At 47.1% G+C, this 18,877-nt stretch overlaps 1 protein-coding gene across 4 annotated transcripts in view; it reads right to left on the reverse strand.

Moving 5' to 3' along the window:
* Positions 1-334: 334 nt before the first annotated feature.
* The window catches only part of ELF2 (E74 like ETS transcription factor 2), a 109,374-nt gene continuing 90,831 nt past the window's right edge, over positions 335-18,877 (reverse strand). For all 4 annotated transcript variants that reach the window (XM_040418455.1, XM_040418456.1, XM_040418457.1 and 1 more), the window contains 6 exons: positions 16,971-17,084; positions 12,957-13,130; positions 12,759-12,845; positions 11,076-11,268; positions 9,777-10,106; positions 335-2,246 (listed from right to left, as the gene is read on the reverse strand). In XM_040418455.1, coding sequence (XP_040274389.1) covers positions 1,619-2,246; positions 9,777-10,106; positions 11,076-11,268; positions 12,759-12,845; positions 12,957-13,130; positions 16,971-17,084 — 1,526 coding nt within the window. In that variant the 3' untranslated portion in view covers positions 335-1,618. The remainder of the gene's footprint in view (positions 2,247-9,776; positions 10,107-11,075; positions 11,269-12,758; positions 12,846-12,956; positions 13,131-16,970; positions 17,085-18,877) is intronic.

Consider the following 18,877-nt stretch of genomic DNA (forward strand, 5'->3'; position numbering starts at 1 on the left):
CAGCCTACAACAGGGCATGGTGGGAGTTGTAGTTTTACAACAGCTGGAGGGCCACAGGTTGGGCATCCCGGTCATAAACTGATACTGAGAGCCTAGGAGGTAGAGCTCACGCTCAGTCAAACGTTCTGGACATAATGTTCAGTCCATTAAACTGAGCAAACCCAGATAATACCATTTTTTATTACAATTGCAGATTTATATTCAACTTATTTTGGATGTTCTATAAAAATAAAAACTTCCAATGAACCAGACCAGCTAATGTGCAGTCGTTCACATCCCTAAATTACTGGGATTCCACGGTCCAAATATCCAGGAAAAATGATGGAGCCGACACAAATTCATTTTCTATATTGCAGTAAAATCTACTTGAATACACTTTGAAACAAGAGTACAACAAAATAGAATATACTTCAAATGTTGAATATACAAACTATTGTAGTTCATTCTGAACACTGGTACTTTATCCCCAACCCTCCCCCCTAGACCGCCCAGCCAGAACTTTAACTAAAAAAATAGCAGGCTTCAAAATGCTTGCACTCCAAAAAAAGGGCTCATGCGTGCAGTGACCTTTCAAATGGATAGCAGGAATTGAAATGTATGCATGGATGCCGTGTGACAAAAGCAAGTGGCAGTACTTGGCCAATTTGCCCGCTGTGCCCCCAGTTTAACCCTTCTCTGAACGATAAGCTGGCAGCTCGGTATGCTTTTTAGACATTTCCAGCCATTTAAAGGTATTAAAAAAAACTCAAGACTTTAATCTACCGTATAAAATATGTTACAAGTAATTCTATGCCAATACTGTGCTAGGTACAAGGTTTTTTTTTTTTTTCCCGCCATATTTTCTATAATATATTTATATATATATAAAAAGATTGCTTTATACAAACAAGCTGTTAGCTTATTCCAAGGGAAAAAAATACAATTGAAATCGGTCTAAGGCTTCCGTATGAAATCTGCTTCCTAACAACCCAAATCTCATCTGCACGTCGCGCTTCAAAAAAAAAAAAAAAAAAAAAAAAAAAAAAAAAAAACTTAAAGGGAGTCTCCTACGCGCCCCACGTACTCGTTCAGCAGAGTTGTCACATAGCACCGGTTAAATGAGGGCTATTTGTACACAGTGGTATAAACTGCTGGTATTAAAAAACAAAAACAAAAAAAACTCATATATACTGTATATATATAAAGAAATAAAAAACATGATCATTTACAATTCCACTTTTGACCTAATCTCTGCTTTTGGACTTCGGAGAACAAACAGCCACTCTGAAAAGTTATTTTAGTGTTCCACCTAATTTAGTGTAACCTAAAAACAGATCTATGTGTGTATGTATGAATGAACACTTTGGTCCCTTTCAGTTTTAATTTTCTTTTTTTCCCCCCAATTGCAGTCACTTTTATTGGTGATCGCAGAGGCAATATTCCCTTCAGCATGTGAACCAAACTCTTTTCCAGGAAAATGTCTTTTTTGCCTTTGCGCTCCACATATACACATGGTCTCTGCTTTAAAGTCTCGTTGGACTGGAATCGCCTCCCTTTCTTCCGCAGAATAAGTTTATGGTCTGGACTCCACTTACTGTCAGTTTGACCTAAACCTCACGGCACGCTGGTGGAATGTTTCTCACTTTTCACAGACCACCGTCCCTTCTTGTTTGACAGTCATTGGCAAGGTAATTCCAGCGGGGGCACTGACAACCACAACATGAGTTACTGTTTTGCCCCCATCTGCTGGGTTGTCCTCTTTCACCAGCTGAAATGTTTTCATTTCTCCATCCTGCCTGCTCACCATTATGTCCGATTTCATGTCAGGTCCTTTAATGAGGGTGCTTATGACCCGGGGTGGCGTCTGGCACCGAGCCTGTTGTGCAGGCATAGCTAGTCTCATAACAGGGGTTCCATGGGCGATTGAGACAGGAGTAAGTGCTCTCACAGTCAGTGGAGTGCCCAACAGATTCAAGCCCCCAGCACCAGTAAAGTTGGGCTTCGTCTGCAGCTGACACTGGGTGAGCTGAGAGGTTGGGATGGTTATTATTTTGGCAGGTTGCATTGTAAATTTGTCACTTTCTGAGGAAGCTGGCATCATAGTTGGTATGGTCTGGATTACAACCTTTGGAGCGGATGCATTTGTGGGGCTGGTATTGGCTGCTAACAATTGGGACCCTGCGTTCATAGACTGGACGGCTAAAGTGGAAATCTTCTGGCCCAGGGAAGTCATCACAACAGGCACTTGCATTGCAACACGAACAGTCCTGTGAAGAAATAAAGGTCAAAATATTACTTTCAGCAAAAGGATCACAAAAAAATAAAATAAAAAGTTTTTGTTTTTCTAAGCTGGTGATGGACTCCTACTGTACAGGCTGGATTGAATACATGCGTAGTTACATCTTGATGGCATGGTTGGGATCTCAGTATGTGTGGCCTAAACGTTGGACTGTAGTAATATCATAACACAGCCACTAAAATAGATTTCCAGCAGGGGGAGCACCTCGCGACTTAAAGGGTTTCTGTCACCCCGCAAAACTCATATTTTTTTTTTTTGGATAGTTAGATTCTTCATAGTGCGATATAGGAGAATATAATGCTCTTACTTACTTTCATGCGGCCGATTCTTTATAAAACGAACTTTTATAATATGTAAATGAGGGCTCTACCAGCAAGTAGGGCGTCTACTTGCTGGTAGCTGCTGCAGAAATCCGCCCCCTCGCCGTGTTGATTGACAGGGCCAGCCGTGATCTCCTCCTCCGGCTGGCCCTGTCAGTAATTCAAAAATCGCGCGCCTCGCGTCATTCGGCGCAGGCGCTCTGAGATGAGGAGGCTCGTATCCTCAGCACTCCCTCAGTGCGCCTGCGCCGATGACATCACCGAAAGAGAAGACGTCATCGGCGCAGGCGCACTGAGGGAATGCTGAGGATACGAGCCTCCTCATCTCAGAGCGCCTGCGCCGAATGACGCGAGGCGCGCGATTTTTGAATTACTGACAGGGCCAGCCGGAGGAGGAGATCACGGCTGGCCCTGTCAATCAACACGGCGAGGGGGCGGATTTCTGCAGCAGCTACCAGCAAGTAGACGCCCTACTTGCTGGTAGAGCCCTCATTTACATATTATAAAAGTTCGTTTTATAAAGAATCGGCCGCATGAAAGTAAGTAAGAGCATTATATTCTCCTATATCGCACTATGAGGAATCTAACTATCCAAAAAAAATAAAATGAGTTTTGCGGGGTGACAGAAACCCTTTAAGATCTGCAAGGCAATACACTAGCCTGTGTAGGAAACCTAAGGCTACATCCACACGAGACCAATAAAAAACCAATACAATGTCAGTTTTTCATAGCCATTTTGCATTAGTGTGTGCATCCATTAAAAAGGTATATATATATATAAAATATTTATTTTTAAACCCCTCACTATCTACAGGGTGGCCCATGAAAAAGTCGCCCATCTCCAGCAATAGTATGACTAGATGAACAAGCAAGTGGATTTTATTTTTATTAATTACCCACAAGTCACAAAAGATGCTGAAAGTGGTCCCCATTTGCATCTACGCATCTTTGGGCACGTCCGATTATGTTGGCTGATGCTGCGGATAGTGTCTGTGATGTTTTCCTTGAGTTTATCCATGGTATGTGGATTGTTAGTGGACACTTTCTATGTTTTAAATTTCCCCACAGATAAAAATCACATATGGACAAGTCTAGGGAACGCGGTGGCATAACCTCTTGCTCACAGTTCGCTCCTCCGTAAACAGTTCATTAACCCGTGCCAGTGAGTTACATGAGGTGCGGCATGCTGTCCCATCTTGTTGGAATTATTTTTCTTCTGCAACATAACTGGTGAAGAACTGCAGGCAGTATCAGCTGACATAGGCTACATGCACACGACCGTATGTGTTTTGCGGTCCGCAAAAAAAAAAAAAACGGATGACATCCGTATGCCAGTTGTCTTTTTTGCGGATCCGTTGTAACAATGCCTAAAATGGACAAGAATAGGACATGTTCTATTTTTTTTGTGGAGCTACGAAATGGACATACTTATGCAGACATTCTATCCGCAAAAAAAATGGAACGGAAACAAACAACATTCGTGTTCATGTAGCCATAATCAGAGGCGCTCAAAGATGCAGGGACGTGAATGGGGACCACTTTCAGCATCTTTTGTGACTTGTGGGTAATTAAAAAAAATAATCCACTTGCTCTTTCATCTTGTCATAGTATCACTGGAGGAAGGCTACCCTAAATAATAGCCCCCATAGTGCCCCCCCCCCCCCCCAGTATCGATAATAGCCCCCATGGTGTCCCCTGTATATACGTCCTCATAATAATGTCCGCCATTAATGTCCAATAATGCCCCCACCCCCAGAAATAAAAAATAAAATAAAAAAAACAGTTAGCTCATTTTTTGGTTTTTTAACAGCCAACGAACAGTGGCTGCCAAAAAATAGGTTGTCTTATTCTGTTTTTACGGCCAGATGGACCCCATTGAAATTAAACGGCCGTTTAGACGAGAGTGCACCAATCTAATGGACATCACAAAACGGGTACACTATGTAAGGGGGAAAAAAACCGAGATTTTTGTATAACTTACCAGTAAAATCTCTTTCTCGCTCTTCCTTGGGGGACACAGGAAACCTTGGGGTATAGCTCAACTCCCTAGGAGGTGTGACACTAAGTGAAAACTGCTAAGCCCCTCCTCCAGCAGCTATACCCGCAGCCTGGAGAGAGAGACTACCAGTTGCGTGTCCAAGTAGTGAAAAAAAGAGACAAGGACCAACCATGTGAAACCAAACAAGTCAACTACCCGACAGGGGCAACTAAACCGTAACGGTAAACCAGAATGATGGGTGGGTGCTGTGTCCCCCAAGGAAGAGCGAGAAAGAGATTTTACTGGCAAGTTATACAAAAATCTAGTTTTCCCGCTCATTTCCTTGGGGGACACAGGAATCCTTGGGATGTTCGAGAGCAGTCCAAGAGGGGAGGGACTACAGCCCAAGGCGAAACCACCGGAGGTATCAGGAAACCGCCACCTGCAAGACCAGGCGGCCCAAAGCAGCGTCCGCCGATGCATAGGTGTTCACCCTGTAGAACTTGGTGAATGCGTGCAAGGAAGACCAGATGGCCACCTTACACAGTTGTTCAGCCGAAGCCCAATGCCTCTGAGCCCAAGAGGCATCGACCGCTCTGGTAGAATGAGCGGTAACACCAAAAGGCGTCTCCTTGCCCTTGGCGCGGTAAGCCTCAGCAATAGCCATCTTGATGAAGCGGGCAATAGACACCCTGGACGCCGCCAACCCCTTGCTTGGACCCTCCGGAATCACAAAAAGAGTCCGTGCGCCGAAAGGGTCCGGTGACCTCCAGGTAAATCTTCAGGGCCCTAACATCATCCAGGCGGTGAAGCTCCCGTTCACGAGGGTGAGAAGGAGACGGACAAAGGGAAGGGAGGACGATGTCCTCATTGAGGTGAAAGGCGGAGACCACCTTCGGCAGGAAGGAAGGAACCGGACGGAGAACTGCCTTATCCTGGTGGTAGACCAATAGGGGCTCAGAGCAAGAAAGTGCCGGCAATTCAGACACCTGTCGTAGGGACATGATGGCCACAAGGAAAATGACCTTGCAGGACAAAAGGGGAAGAGAGACCCTCCGTAGCGGCTCGAAGGGGGAGGACTGGAGCGCCGAGAGCATAACATTTAGGTCCCAGGGTGGAATGGGAGAGCGATACGGGGGAACAGAGTGAGCGACCCCCTGGATAAAGGTCTTGACAGGTCCGTGAGGGGCCAAAGGACGCTGGAAGAGGATGGAAAGCGCCGAGACATGACCATTTAACGAGCTGAGACCCAGACCCAGGTCAGACTGTAAGAAGGACAGGATCGTGGGAAGGGAAAAACGAAGAGGATGGACATCCAGATTTTCGCAAAAACCTAGGTAAGACCGCCAAGTCCGGTAGTAAATCCTGGACGAGGCCGGCTTCCGTGCGCGGATCATGGTACGAGCCACATCCGCCGAAAAATCCTGTCGCGATAAAACTGCGGTCTCAATAGCCATGCCGTTAAACGTAGCGACCCTAAATGCTGGTGGAAGATTGGCCCTTAAGAGAGAGGGTCTTCTCTTAGAGGCAGCGGCCATGGCGCGTCTCCCAGGAGCAGCATTAGGTCGGCGTACCAAGGCCGGAGAGGCCAATCCGGGGCAGAAGGGAAAATTCCGTCCACGGAAGAACGAGAGCCCTCGGGTCCTTGGACCTGGACAGGAAGGGGGGGAGCTTGTGGTTGAACCTGGAGGCCATGAGATCCACATCCGGACGACCCCAACGGAGGCCAATGGACTCGAACACGTCGGGATGCAGAGACCACTCGCCCGGGTGTATCGTGGTCCGGCTGAGGAAATCCGCCGCCCAGTTGTCCACCCCCGGAATGTAAATTGCCGACATGGCCGGAACATGAGTTTCCGCCCAGCGGAGGATGTGAGACACTTCCCGCATTGCCGCGAGTGCCCCCCCTGATGATTTATGTATGCCACGGCCGTGGCGTTGTCCGACTGGGCACACAGGGGATGGCCCCGAAGCAGGGGAGTCCAGTGCTGGAGCGATAGGAGAATCGCCCTCAGTTCCAGATTGTTTATCGGCAGCTTGGACTCCGATGGCGACCAAGTGCCCTGGACGGACCGGGGAGGAATCCGTAACCACCAGAGGAGGGAGGTCCGAACATGGGGAGGTAGGGGGAAGGGCCGAGACCAAGCCTTAGAGACCACCGACGAGAAGTCGGCGTAGAGAGGGAATACCGTGGACGCCTGCTTGGGGTGGAAAAAAGACACACCGACCTTGTCAGTGCTGGGAGGGTCGTCGTGAATTTTAAAGGTGTCACGAATATTGGTAATGAGATGGCCCACAGCAGAGGCTAGCTTGCACGGTAATGCAGAGTCCATGTCCCAAACCGAATCCACTAATTCTCCGTCTGAGGGCATGTCCTGTGAGGAGGAGGGGCCCGACTGAGACCGTACCCTTGGAGGCGACAGGGACGCATCCGAGGAAGACGCGCACTCCGCCCTGGACAGCTTCTGGAGGTGCCGGGCCCTGGAGGTATCACTGGGAGCGAGGGACCCAGACAGGTCGGCAGAAGTAGCGGACCCGGAGGGTACGACAGGGGGTGTAGCAGGCTGCGTGTTTACAAGGCGGCCCACGACATGAGTGAGGCTTTCCACGGCCTAGGACAGGGATCTTGCCCAATCAGGTGGATCCAAGAAAACAGGGGGCGGCACAGCAAGTGGCGGACCCTGTATTGGGGCCTGGCATGCAGAGCAATGCAGGTCTGATTGCCCCCGTGGAAAGGCTGCTTTACAGGCGGTGCAGGCATGATACCAGGGTCTAGAGGCCCCTGAGGGGTCGGACATGTTGGCAGAAAAATGGGAGTGGGGATGGCTGTCCAGGCTAGGGGCTGCTGGTACTAGGAAGGGGTTAGCAGTCCTACCAGACCGAAGACCTCAGGGCAGTTAGCAGAAGAAACAGCAGAGGGAGCAGCTTCAACACGTTGTCTCATCAGGGGAGAAGCGGCAGCAGCGGTGGCCAGTCTCTTGAGATGATCAGAAGGCGGGATAATAGAGGAGCGGGAAGCGAAGCCCCGCCCCCGCCAACTTCGTTCGCGCGCACGATTTAAATATAGAGAGAGGAAGGGGCGACCTGCGGCGCTGTAATGGCGAATGTTATGGCCACCGCAGAAAGAAGAGAACGTCCGCCCCCGCAGATAGAGCGACGCCGCGATTTCTCTGTGCGGCCGTTGCGATGCCGGCCGGCAGTGAAAGGGTGCCGGTTGTCCGTTGCTGCGGCAGGCCTTGCCTGCCTGCGATCCCTGGATGCCCCTGCTGCTACCAGCATAGAAGGGATTAAAAAGTAATAACGCCCAGGTTAAACCCTTCCTGAAGAGAGGCACTTAGCCTGTAGTGGGGCGTTTTCAGGGCGCTCTTGTTGTGAACTGTACCCGTATCCAGCCATACTAGACAGGTGAAGGGGGCCTTGGGGGGAGAGTGGAGAGCAGAAGGGGGGAGGGGCTGGAACAGCCACTCTCACCATCCTGAAGTCTTACCCTCTGTCCAGTCCAGCAGGGTCGCCCGTTCAGCTACCGGCACCGCAGTGGCAGGAAGCTGGAGAGGGGCTTGACGTGTGGGCGACCCTTACGCTGGCAGGATGCAGGGGAGCTGGGCTGCCCTGGTCCTCCTTGTCTTCTGTGGGGGAGGCAGCAGTGCGGATGACCGGCACTGGCGCAGCTCGACCCCGGGAGAAACAGAAACAGAGAGGTCCAGGCGTCTCTGTTGTCCCTGTGAATAGTAAAAAATAAAAAATAAGAAAAAAATGAAGGAGAAAAAACAGCTCCTTGGACACTAAGCAAAAACTGGCAGTCTCTCTCTCCAGGCTGAGGGTATAGCTGCTGGAGGAGGGGCTTAACAGTTTTCACTTAGTGTCACGCCTCCTAGGGAGTTGAGCTATACCCCAAGGTTTCCTGTGTCCCCCAAGGAAATGGGCGAGAAATTAGCCATTCAGGGATTAAAAAATAAATAAATAAATTACACATACAGGGACACTCACCTCACTGGAGGCAGCAGGACTACCATGTGACATCACCACTCTGTGTGCGCCAGGTCCTGTTGCCTCTAGAAAAGAGCGAGTGTCCCTGTATGTGTAAATGAATGAGTTTTTTTTTTTTTTTTTACCCATTTTAATGTCCATTAGACGGATGCACACTCGTCTAAACAGCCGTTAAAAACAGGCCCACTGGTCTCAATGGGGTCCGTCTGGCCGCGAAAATGGACAAAAATAACTGCTTCTGAGGTTGTCAATATCTTTCTACTAGACATCAGTTGTATCATGAACATTATGTGAACAACCGTGAACTGGGACACTTTTCAAGGGGGGGGGGGGGGTCCAAGTTATTGTACTGTCCCTATACTGACAGTTTATGCAGTAGTATCAGACATGAAAAGAAAAAAAATATAGGTTATTGGCATATTAGCTGGTGTGCACAGGTAGTCCTAAATATCTTGTTTGCTTTGGTGATAGACTGCACATTGGTCAATTGCCCTTATCTAATAATACCCTAACAAAGCTTCTGCTTGGTGACCATTACCGTATTTTTTGCTTTATAAGACGCACCCCCCCCCCCCAAAAAAAGTGGGGGGAAATAGTCGTGCGTCTTATAAAGCAAATACTAGTGAGCGCTCACTAGTATCCATTAGGTGCTGGGAGCGAAGCGCCACAAGCGCTTGTAATACTCACCCTCCCGGTCTTCATTCCTGGGGCGGGCACTTCACTGTCCCGACCGCGTACAGCGTCAGGACGTAGTGCACGTACTATGATCTGACGCTGCACACATTCAGGTGACAGAGCAGCGCAGGCCGTGAAGACGGGGAGCGTGACTTCTGCAGGAGGTGGAGAGGAGCCGAGGCGCAGGATAGGTAAGAGGAGTTTTTTTTATTTTAACCTGAATTGAAGTCTGATGGGAGTCTGACAAGGTGAGCTAATCTGAGGTCTAAAGACTGTCTGACAAGGTGGGCTAATCTGAGGTGGGCTAATCTGAGGTCTGATGGGGGTCTGACAAGGGAGGCTGATGTGATGTCCTGATGAGGATGTCAAATGTGATGTCCTGATATGGGGCCTGATCTGATGTCCTGATATTTATGGGGGTCTGATCTGAGGTCTAATGAAAAATATTATCAATAGAGTCTTATCATCAGGTGCATCTTAACAAAATACGGTACTTAAAAAAAAAAAAAAGAAAATGACTCAAAATAACGATACTGACCTCTGTGCTGGGTTTGGTGTGGTGCTGGTGGGCGAGTGAGGAGGTGCCTCACAGACAGGAGAAGCCAAGCTTACTAGTCTAGGCCTTCTGGGTGAGGTTTGCTGCGTAGGACTTTTCTCTATCCGAGCTGGCATGGCCATTTTAAGTATACCCTCTGTAGGAATAGAAACTCGCTCCAGAGACTTGTCATCAATTGGAGATACCATCTCTTCTGTGTAGGGCTCGGCTTTGTCATCTTCTATGACCACAATGTTCTTGGGCATCTCTTTGAACTGGTACACCAGCCTCTGACCCTCCACTTTTGCTAGAATTCCTCTTTGATAGTAATATCTGAAGAAAGAAAATAAATGTCATGTACAGCAAAGTATACAATGCAAAAAATAATGCAAAAAAGAAAAGGAAAAAAACACTTGGGCATGTCTACTGATGTTACCAGTTACAGGGCCTTTTCTGGAAAAAGTCTAGATTCTGGGATAACCCCTTCAAATGAGTTTTCCAACTTATTAAAAAATATATATATTTATTAAAAACTCACAAGCCTGCAATGCTTTTTATTAAATAAAAGAACGTAACTCACCCATTTTATCCCCTGCCACTTGCAGTGCCACCTGGTGTGTACAGGCACAACACTGCAGCAGCAGGGGGATCGGAGTGGCATTGCTGGAAGTGGCGGGAAATGAAATTGGTAAGCATAAATTCCTTTATGATAACGGCTGGCTTGGGGGAAACGCTTAATAAGTTGGACAACCCTTTTAGGCTGGGTTTACACCGGAGCGTTGGGAAAGGAGCGCTCTGTATGCGCGATTGTACGGGCGTTGACAATCGCGCATACAGAGACAAGCAAACACACATTGTCGCGCGTTCCCGAAAGTCTATGTACGGGAACGCGCGACAAACGCCCGAAAAAACGCTCATGTACTTGTTTGAGCGTCGGGCGTTTTACAGCGCGATCGTACGCGCTGTAAAACGCCCAGGTGAGAACCATTCCCATAGGGAAGCATTGGTTTCTCCTTGTTGAGCGTTTTACAGCGCGTAGGAACGCGCTGTAAAACGCTCAGGTCTGAACTGGCTCTTAAGCTATCTTCTGACATGCTGGTTAAGCACAGAGCTACAGCTTGGAAAACACTAAAGAAATCAAAAGGCCTGTGCATGGTGTCTGCCAACATAGGCACTGCAGTAAACACGCAGATGGGCAGAACAGATATCCTGCATCCATTCCTAACTAGAACATCTCAAGATATTCACACACCATTTGCTTGCTGGCACAAAACAAGAGCGGTCTGTAATACTTCTGGCTACCTTAAAGCTCTTCCCATAGTCTCATAGTTCATGTCTGGCTTGTTCTTGTGTTTCCCCCAAAGTTTGGAAACTGCTTTAGAATCCACCAGCTTGAAGATGCCCTTCTCCCTTTGTGTCCACTTGATGTATCGGGGGCATGTATTCTTATCCTGAAGCAAGTCTAAGAGGAACTCCCATAGGTAAGTTGTATTTCCTGGAGAGAAGCAAACACAAATAACTCCTGCAGCGGTCACATTTTCACAAATTTAGATTTTTTTTCATCCTCATCCCATCGACATGAGGGCTTGTATTCCGTAGAGCGATTTGTATTTTTTGGGGGAACACTTAATGTGCTATATAATGTACTGAAAAACTGTGTTGCCAAGTGTTTACACCACTATTGTGGCGTAAAAAACTCACAATTTATGGCGCACACTAAATCTGTGCAATAACTTGCGACTTTTCACTTGTCTCCTCACTTTTTAAAAGCGGCGGGAAAGTGGGTGTGGCTTAGTGGCCCACCGGATTTGCTGTCATTTACGCCAGAAACTGATGTAACCTATGCCAGCTATGATATTTGAAAGTCTGGAGCACAGACTGCCTGTAAATGCGCCAAATTTTTTAAGAGGCCTGTGCCTCTTAATAAATTTGGTGCATTCTGTGCCGATATACTTTAGGGTCCATTCACACGTCTGCAATGTGTTTTGCGGATCCACAAAACACGGACAGCGGCAATGTGCGTTCCGCATTTTGCAGACCGCACATTGCCGGCACTAATAGAATATGCCTGTTCTTGTCCCCAATTGCGGACAATAATAGGACATGTTCTATTTTTTTCTGGGAACGGAATTGCGGACCCGGCAGCACATCGCAGGAATGAATGGGTCCGCAATTCCGTTCCGCAAAATGCGGAAAGAAATTGCGGCCGTGTGAATACACCCTTATTCTAAGATCGGCGTTGGTATATCTCCTCCTATAACTTTTTGATTTCTCAATGCAGCAAACTGAGGACGAGCTTTAGTGTTTACTGGCACCATTTTGGGGTACATAATGATAATTTCTTCCCACTGTTTACAGGGTAGGAGACATTACATGATACTTTCATGGTTTGAACATTTCTGGATGCAGCAATACCAAGTATAGTTCATATTTTTGAGATAAATGGAAAAGTTTTTTTTTTTTTTTTTTTTTTTTTTAAGCTTTTAATACTGTTGCAGTGTCACAATCACTTGATGCCATAAATAAATTCTTGGAAACCTTATCCATCTTAAAGGGGTTGTCCCATATGGCATATAATTAGATCATAAATGTCAGAAAGATGTGGATCCCAACTCTAGGACCAGCTCATATATGCAAAATGGGACTCCAAAGAGAAGGGAGAGCAGGCCGCGCATTTCTGGCCAACCTCAATTCACCGCAATGGGCATTTCAAATATAGGCAAGCACGGCCACCCCATAATGGGAAATGTAGGTGTTGCCATGCTTGCACGGCGCGCTCTCCATTCACTGCTATAGCGGCTTTTGAAAATAACAGACTGTGGTGTTCTCTCAGTTAACTTTGGTGGCCCCATTCTGACGAGAAGAGCGGGTCCCCTCTTCTGCCATCAGGTGTGATATTCATAGCATATTCTAGCGATATACCATAAATGTCCCAGATGGGGCAACCACCTTTAACCTGCTGATTTTTATTATTTTTAATTTTACCTTTTCCTTCCCGAGGTTTTTTCTTTATTCCCAAATCTGGTGAACCGTTGGCAAATGTGGGCTGCTGCATCTTTGGTTTACGACCAGCTGCAGGTTTGAATATAGGAAAGGCCATTAGACACCATGTACGTAATATTACTTCTCCCCCTGTAGTACAGAACTGGATAAAAGCAGGCACAGCAGTAGTTCTTAAATTACCTTTTTTCTTTTTCATAGGCTCTCCCAGCTCGAGAGAAATTGGGATGGGAGAGGAGTCCATGGGCTCAGAGTCCTCGGTAGACACTTCAACCACCGTCTCTGTGATCACGTCGGGCCTCATGGCAGCGTGGATAAACTCTGGGGTGGACACACATGATGGTACATACACTTCCACTGCAATAAAAGGTGGAGAATATAACACATATGCTTCATACGGTATATTATGTAACCATAACTACTGGCGCTATCCACAGAGCTCCGGGTCAGGTAGTAAGGAGAAGTTGTCATCTACACAGTATATTTATTGGCTGATAATACTACTAATGTGTTTGCTAAAGAAAAACAAATCAAGCTGGTATTTTAGCGCTCTACTAGAGACCTATCTAGCTATATGAAAAGATGGTGACAGCTGCCCTGCCATCGTATACCATGTTGAGTCCAAAAAATTCATCTAATCCTGCCTGTAATGATATCACCTCTGTGTATAGATAAGACAGGATCCACCATTTACAATAGGTGAGTGTCAGAGCTTATCTATTCTTTCCTTGTACAATGACCTCACAGAGCATGCCTAGAAAACTCTCCCATAGAAGTCAATGAGGTCCCCTCCCATGGCCCACGGGGCTGCCGTAAAGCAATTTTGTTAATGCTTTCTAAAGTGTTTCTGTCACCTGAAAAATGGGTATTAAGCTGGCTGACATTAGTGATGTGCTATTGTCAGCTGAACATAACTATATTCGTGCCATCTCACCGTTAGGGTACTTTCACACTAGCGTTTTTCTTTTCTGGCGCTGAGTTCCGTCCTAGGGGCTCAAATCCGGAAAAGAACTGATCAGTTTTAGGCCTCATGCACACGACCGTTGTGTGCATCCGTGGGCGTTGTGCCGTTTTCCGGGGTTTTTTTTCGCGGACCCATTCACTTTCAATGGGTCCGTGGAAAAATCGGAAAATGCACCGTTTTGCAGCCGCATCCGTGTTTCCTGTCTGTCAAAAAAATATGACCTGTCCTATTTTTTTGACGGACAACGGTTCACGGACCCATTCAAGTCAATGGGTCCGTGAAAGAACACGGATGCACACAAGATTGGCATCCGCTTCCGTGATCCGTAGGTTACTTTCATACAGACGGATCCGAAGATCCGTCTGCAAAAAAGCTTTTTCAGAGATGAGTTTTCACTTCGTGAAAACTTATATCCGACAGTATATTCTAACACAGAGGCGTTCCCATAGTGATGGGGACGCTTCTAGTTAGAATATACTACGAACTGTGTACATGACTGCCCCCTGCTGCCTGGCAGCACCCGATCTCTTACAGGGGGCTGTGATCCGTACAATTAACCCCTCAGGTGCTGCACCTGAGGGGTTAATTGTGCATATCATAGCCCCCTATAAGAGATCAGGGGCTGCCAGGCAGCAGGGGGCAGACCCCCCTCCCTCCCCAGTTTGAATATCATTGGTGGCCAGTGTGCGGCCTCCCTCGGCCCCCCCCTCCCTCCCTCTATTGTAATATCATTGGTGGCCAGTGTGCGGCCTCCCCCTCCCCCCATCATTGGTGGCAGCGGAGAGTTCCGATCGGAGTCCCAGTTTAATCGCTGGGGCTCCGATCGGTAACCATGGCAACCAGGACGCTACTGCAGGCCTGGTTGCCATGGTTACTTAGCAATATTACAATATTAGAAGCATCATACTTACCTGCTGCGCTGTCTGTGACCGGCCGGGAGCTCCTCCTACTGGTAAGTGACAGATCATTAAGCAATGCGCCACATAGACCTGTCACTTACCAGTAGGAGGAGCTCCCGGCCGGTCACAGACAGCGCAGCAGGTAAGTATGATGCTTCTAATATTGTAATATTGCTAAGTAACTATGGCAACCAGGCCTGCAGTAGCGTCCTGGTTGCCATGGTTACCGATCGGAGCCCCAGCGATTGGAGGCCGCACACTGGCCACCAATGATATTACAATAGAGGGAGGCCGCACGCTAGCCACCAATAATATTACAATAAAGGGAGGGAGGGGCGGGCCGCACACTGGCCACCAATGATATTACAATAGAGGGAGGGAGGGGGGGCCGCACACTGGCCACCAATGATATTCAAACTGGAGAGGGAGAGGGGTCTGCCCCCTGCTGCCTGGCAGCCCCTGATCTCTTACAGGGGGCTATGATACGCACAATTAACCCCTTCAGGTGCGGCACCTGAAGGGTTAATTGTGATGATCACAGTCCCCTGTAAAAGATAGAGTGCTGCCAGGCAGCAGTCATGTACACAGTTCGTATTATATTCTAACTAGAAGCGTCCCCATCACTATGGGAACGCCTTTGTTAGAATATACTATCGGATCTGAGTTTCACGATGGAACTCAAATCCGATGGTATATTCTAACAGAGGCGTTCCCATTGTGATGGGGACGCTTCAAGTTACAATATACCATCGGATTGGAGAAAACTCCGATCCTATGGTATATTAACTCCTGACTTTACATTGAAAGTCAATGGGGTACGGATCAGTTTGCAATTGCACCATATTGTGTCAACGTCAAACGGATCCGTCCCCATTGACTTGCATTGTAAGTCAGGACGGATCCGTTTGGCTCCGCACGGCCAGGCGGACACCAAAACGACTTTTTTTTCATGTCCGTGGATCCTCTAAAAATCAAGGAAGACCCACGGACGAAAAAACGGTCACGGATTACGGAAAACCGGAATCCGTTTTTGCGGACCGCAAAAAAAAATAATGTTCGTGTGCATGAGGCCTTATCCTAATGCATTCTGAATGGAGAGTAATCCGTTCAGGATGCATCAGGATGTCTTCAGTTCAGTCTTTTTGACTGATCAGGCTTTTCAGAAAACCGTAGCATGTTGTATTTTTACCTCTGGCCAAAAATCCTGAACACTTTGACTGAACGCCGGATCCGGCCTTTTTCCCATCGACTTGCATTAACGCCGGATTCGGCGCTGTGTGTTCAGTCAAACCGGATCCGGCTTTTGCATGTTAAACCCGAAAAATGTGAAATAAAAGTCCATAAATGGCGGATCCGTTTTTTCCAATGCATTTTTTCATTGTGATCAAAATCCTGATCAGGATTCAAATGTAATCTGTTTTCACACGTTTTTCCTGATCCGGCGGGCAGTTCCGGTGTCGGAATTGAACGCCGGATTTAAACAACGCTAGTGTGAAAGTAGCCTTATTGGGAAAACTAAACTTTTATAATATGCGTTTCCCCTGCTCCTAGAGGCTCCGTTCTCCCACCTCTGACCACGCCCTGCTTCACTATATTGACAGGGGCAGGCATCGTTGGTCTCCTACCTCCGGCCCTGTCTGCAGCGTAAATCTCGCGCCGTTCAGTATTCGGCAGAGCAAAACACTGATACCGGCCGTGTGAATGTAGCCAGCCCCAATGATAGAAATGCCTATTCTTGTCCGCGATTGCGGACAAGGATAGGACATGCTCTATCTTTTTTGCGGGGCCGCGGAACAGATCTATGGATGCCGACAGCACATTGTGTGCTGTCCGCATCTTTAGCGGCCCCATTGAAATGAATGGGTTCGCACCCGTTCCGCAAAATTGCGGAACGTAGGTGGAGCCAAAAATACGGTCGTGTGAATGTAGCGTTAAGATCAGATCAGGCAAGATGGCCGCCCACATAATCATGTTCAGGAAATAAAATAAAAATACAATCAGAAAATTAAAACAGATTAGAAAAAAGGAAATGTGTTGCTATCTGATTTTAACTGGTGTATACAATTTTTGGTGACATAGTTCCTTTATTTAAAAAAAAAAATAAAAAAAATGGAAAGCTCCTTTCAGTCATGTTTTTGTTATTTTGGCAGAAATAAAAGTACAACAGACAGGACTTTTTCTCCTGTCAAAAACAAGCTGATGTTCAAAATAACTCATTCAAACAAATGGGGATTAAAACGGATCCGTTTTTCCAGAAGGAACAGAATAACAGTAAAGTCCGTGCACATGTAACCTCAGACCTATGTACGCCAACATAGAAGGTGCAGTGTCTACCTGGACTCCTGGAATCCCGAAGGATGGTGGGAGACTCCATGTGTAGCAGCGCCTCTGCTGCCTCAATGGTCTTGTCCGTGCAGTGAACATTGCTGCTGTGTACAGACGCTTCAACTGCGAATAGAAATAAATCGCACCATTAGAAATTTTAAGTTTTGCCTGGAGAGCTTTTATTTTAATTATGGTTTTATTTTTCAAAGATATTTTATACGTGTAAGGCTACATGCTCACGATCGTATGTGTTTCGCTGTCCGCAAAAAAAAAAAAAAAACGGATGACATTCGTATGCCATCTGTTTTTTTTTTTTTTGCTGATCCATTGTAACAATGCCTAAAACATACAAGAATAGGGCATGTTCTATTTTTTTTTTTTGCGGGGCTACGGAACGGACATGAATGGGTCCGCATTCTATCTGCAAAAAAAAACAAAACGGAACGGATACGGAAACAAACAACATTCACATGAATGTATCCTAATAATAAGATATTTTATACATTTATGTTCCTGAAATGCAGCATCTCAGCTCCCAAAATGATCCATTGACAATTCAGATGCAGCAAATATGAAGTTTAGCATTGGCTGCGGAGAACACTGCCAACACCTAGCTACTAAATGAGAGTAACAAGCTCTACTAATCACTGAGAAACGGCTCCTGATGAATAATGCAGCAAGTACATGGCCAGCCCAGTTATACATCACCAGAGAGGACCTGCAATCCCTGTATAACACCACGTCTGGAGCATCTATGTTGTGCAGTTACCATATTATTTCTACTAGAATTGTAGAAATGAACTGCCAGCAGTCTGCAATAAAGGTCCAACAGGACGTAACCAGTTGGGGGTGTGCCCCTGCTCAGTCTAACTTCAGCAGCACTGATTGCATGCCCCCTCCCTGCTAGTAGTATTGACAGAGGAATGGCATAACAGGGTCATAAGAATAGATGCTGCAGAATTATTACATGGGGAATGTCAGGAGAGGAGACAGGTCCTCTTTAAAGGGGTTGTCCGACCTTGTAGTGGAGTCCTAAACCTGTGCCCCTAAACATAAAAACCCCATTCACCTGTCCACTCTGCAGCTGCTCCATTCACAGCAGCTTACGGTCCCAGAAGGACCATGAAGTGGCTTGATCTCGTGACTGCTACAGCTAATCACAGGCCGCTGGCTCGGCTATTTCTGTCAGCCCCATAGAAGTGAAAGGAGCGCTGGCTGCACTTGCGCAGCGCGCTTCCTATTCATTTCAATGGGACTGCCGAAAATAGCCAAGGGCGACGCTCAGCTATTTTCTGCGCTCCCATAGAAATGAATGGAGGGCAGCCGCACATGTGCGGTTCGCCCTTCGGCACTTTCTGGGCTCAGTTCTCTCGCCAGAGGTGGGACCCACACCTATCGGATATGCCCCCAATGTCTGAGGTGAGACAACCCCTTTAAACGCTACGTCAGAGCTGTGACGTAGTGTTCAAGCCGTTGTGACTGCTAAGGTCTGTGTTTGCTTGAAGCGGTCATGTGACCAAGCCACAACCTGGTCTTGCAGGGACCAGAAGTGTCCAGGAATGGAGTAGTGGCGGGATCATGGTCAGGTGAGTGGCTTATTTATTTTTATTATGTTCAGAGGCACAGGTTAGGACCGCAGGGGCTGTCAGCTCCAAGACCAGGCAACCTGTTTAAAGGGTTTCTCCTGGAATTAAGAAAATTAAAAATACTTAATTATAAATATATTCCCAAATATCTTTCATTAGTTATAATGGCTAGTTTTGTCTAGGGAGCAGTCATTAGGAGAAATAAAATGGCCACCGTCCTATTAGTACACACAAAACCTGTCCTTATCGCACAGGAAGAGAAGTTACTTCACAACACTGAGCTAAATAGCTGCCTCATCCTCCTCTCTGCTCTGCTTGTCAGGGATTATG

Source organism: Bufo bufo, chromosome 2 (genome assembly GCF_905171765.1).
Source record: "Bufo bufo chromosome 2, aBufBuf1.1, whole genome shotgun sequence".
NCBI classification, from domain to species: domain Eukaryota; kingdom Metazoa; phylum Chordata; class Amphibia; order Anura; family Bufonidae; genus Bufo; species Bufo bufo.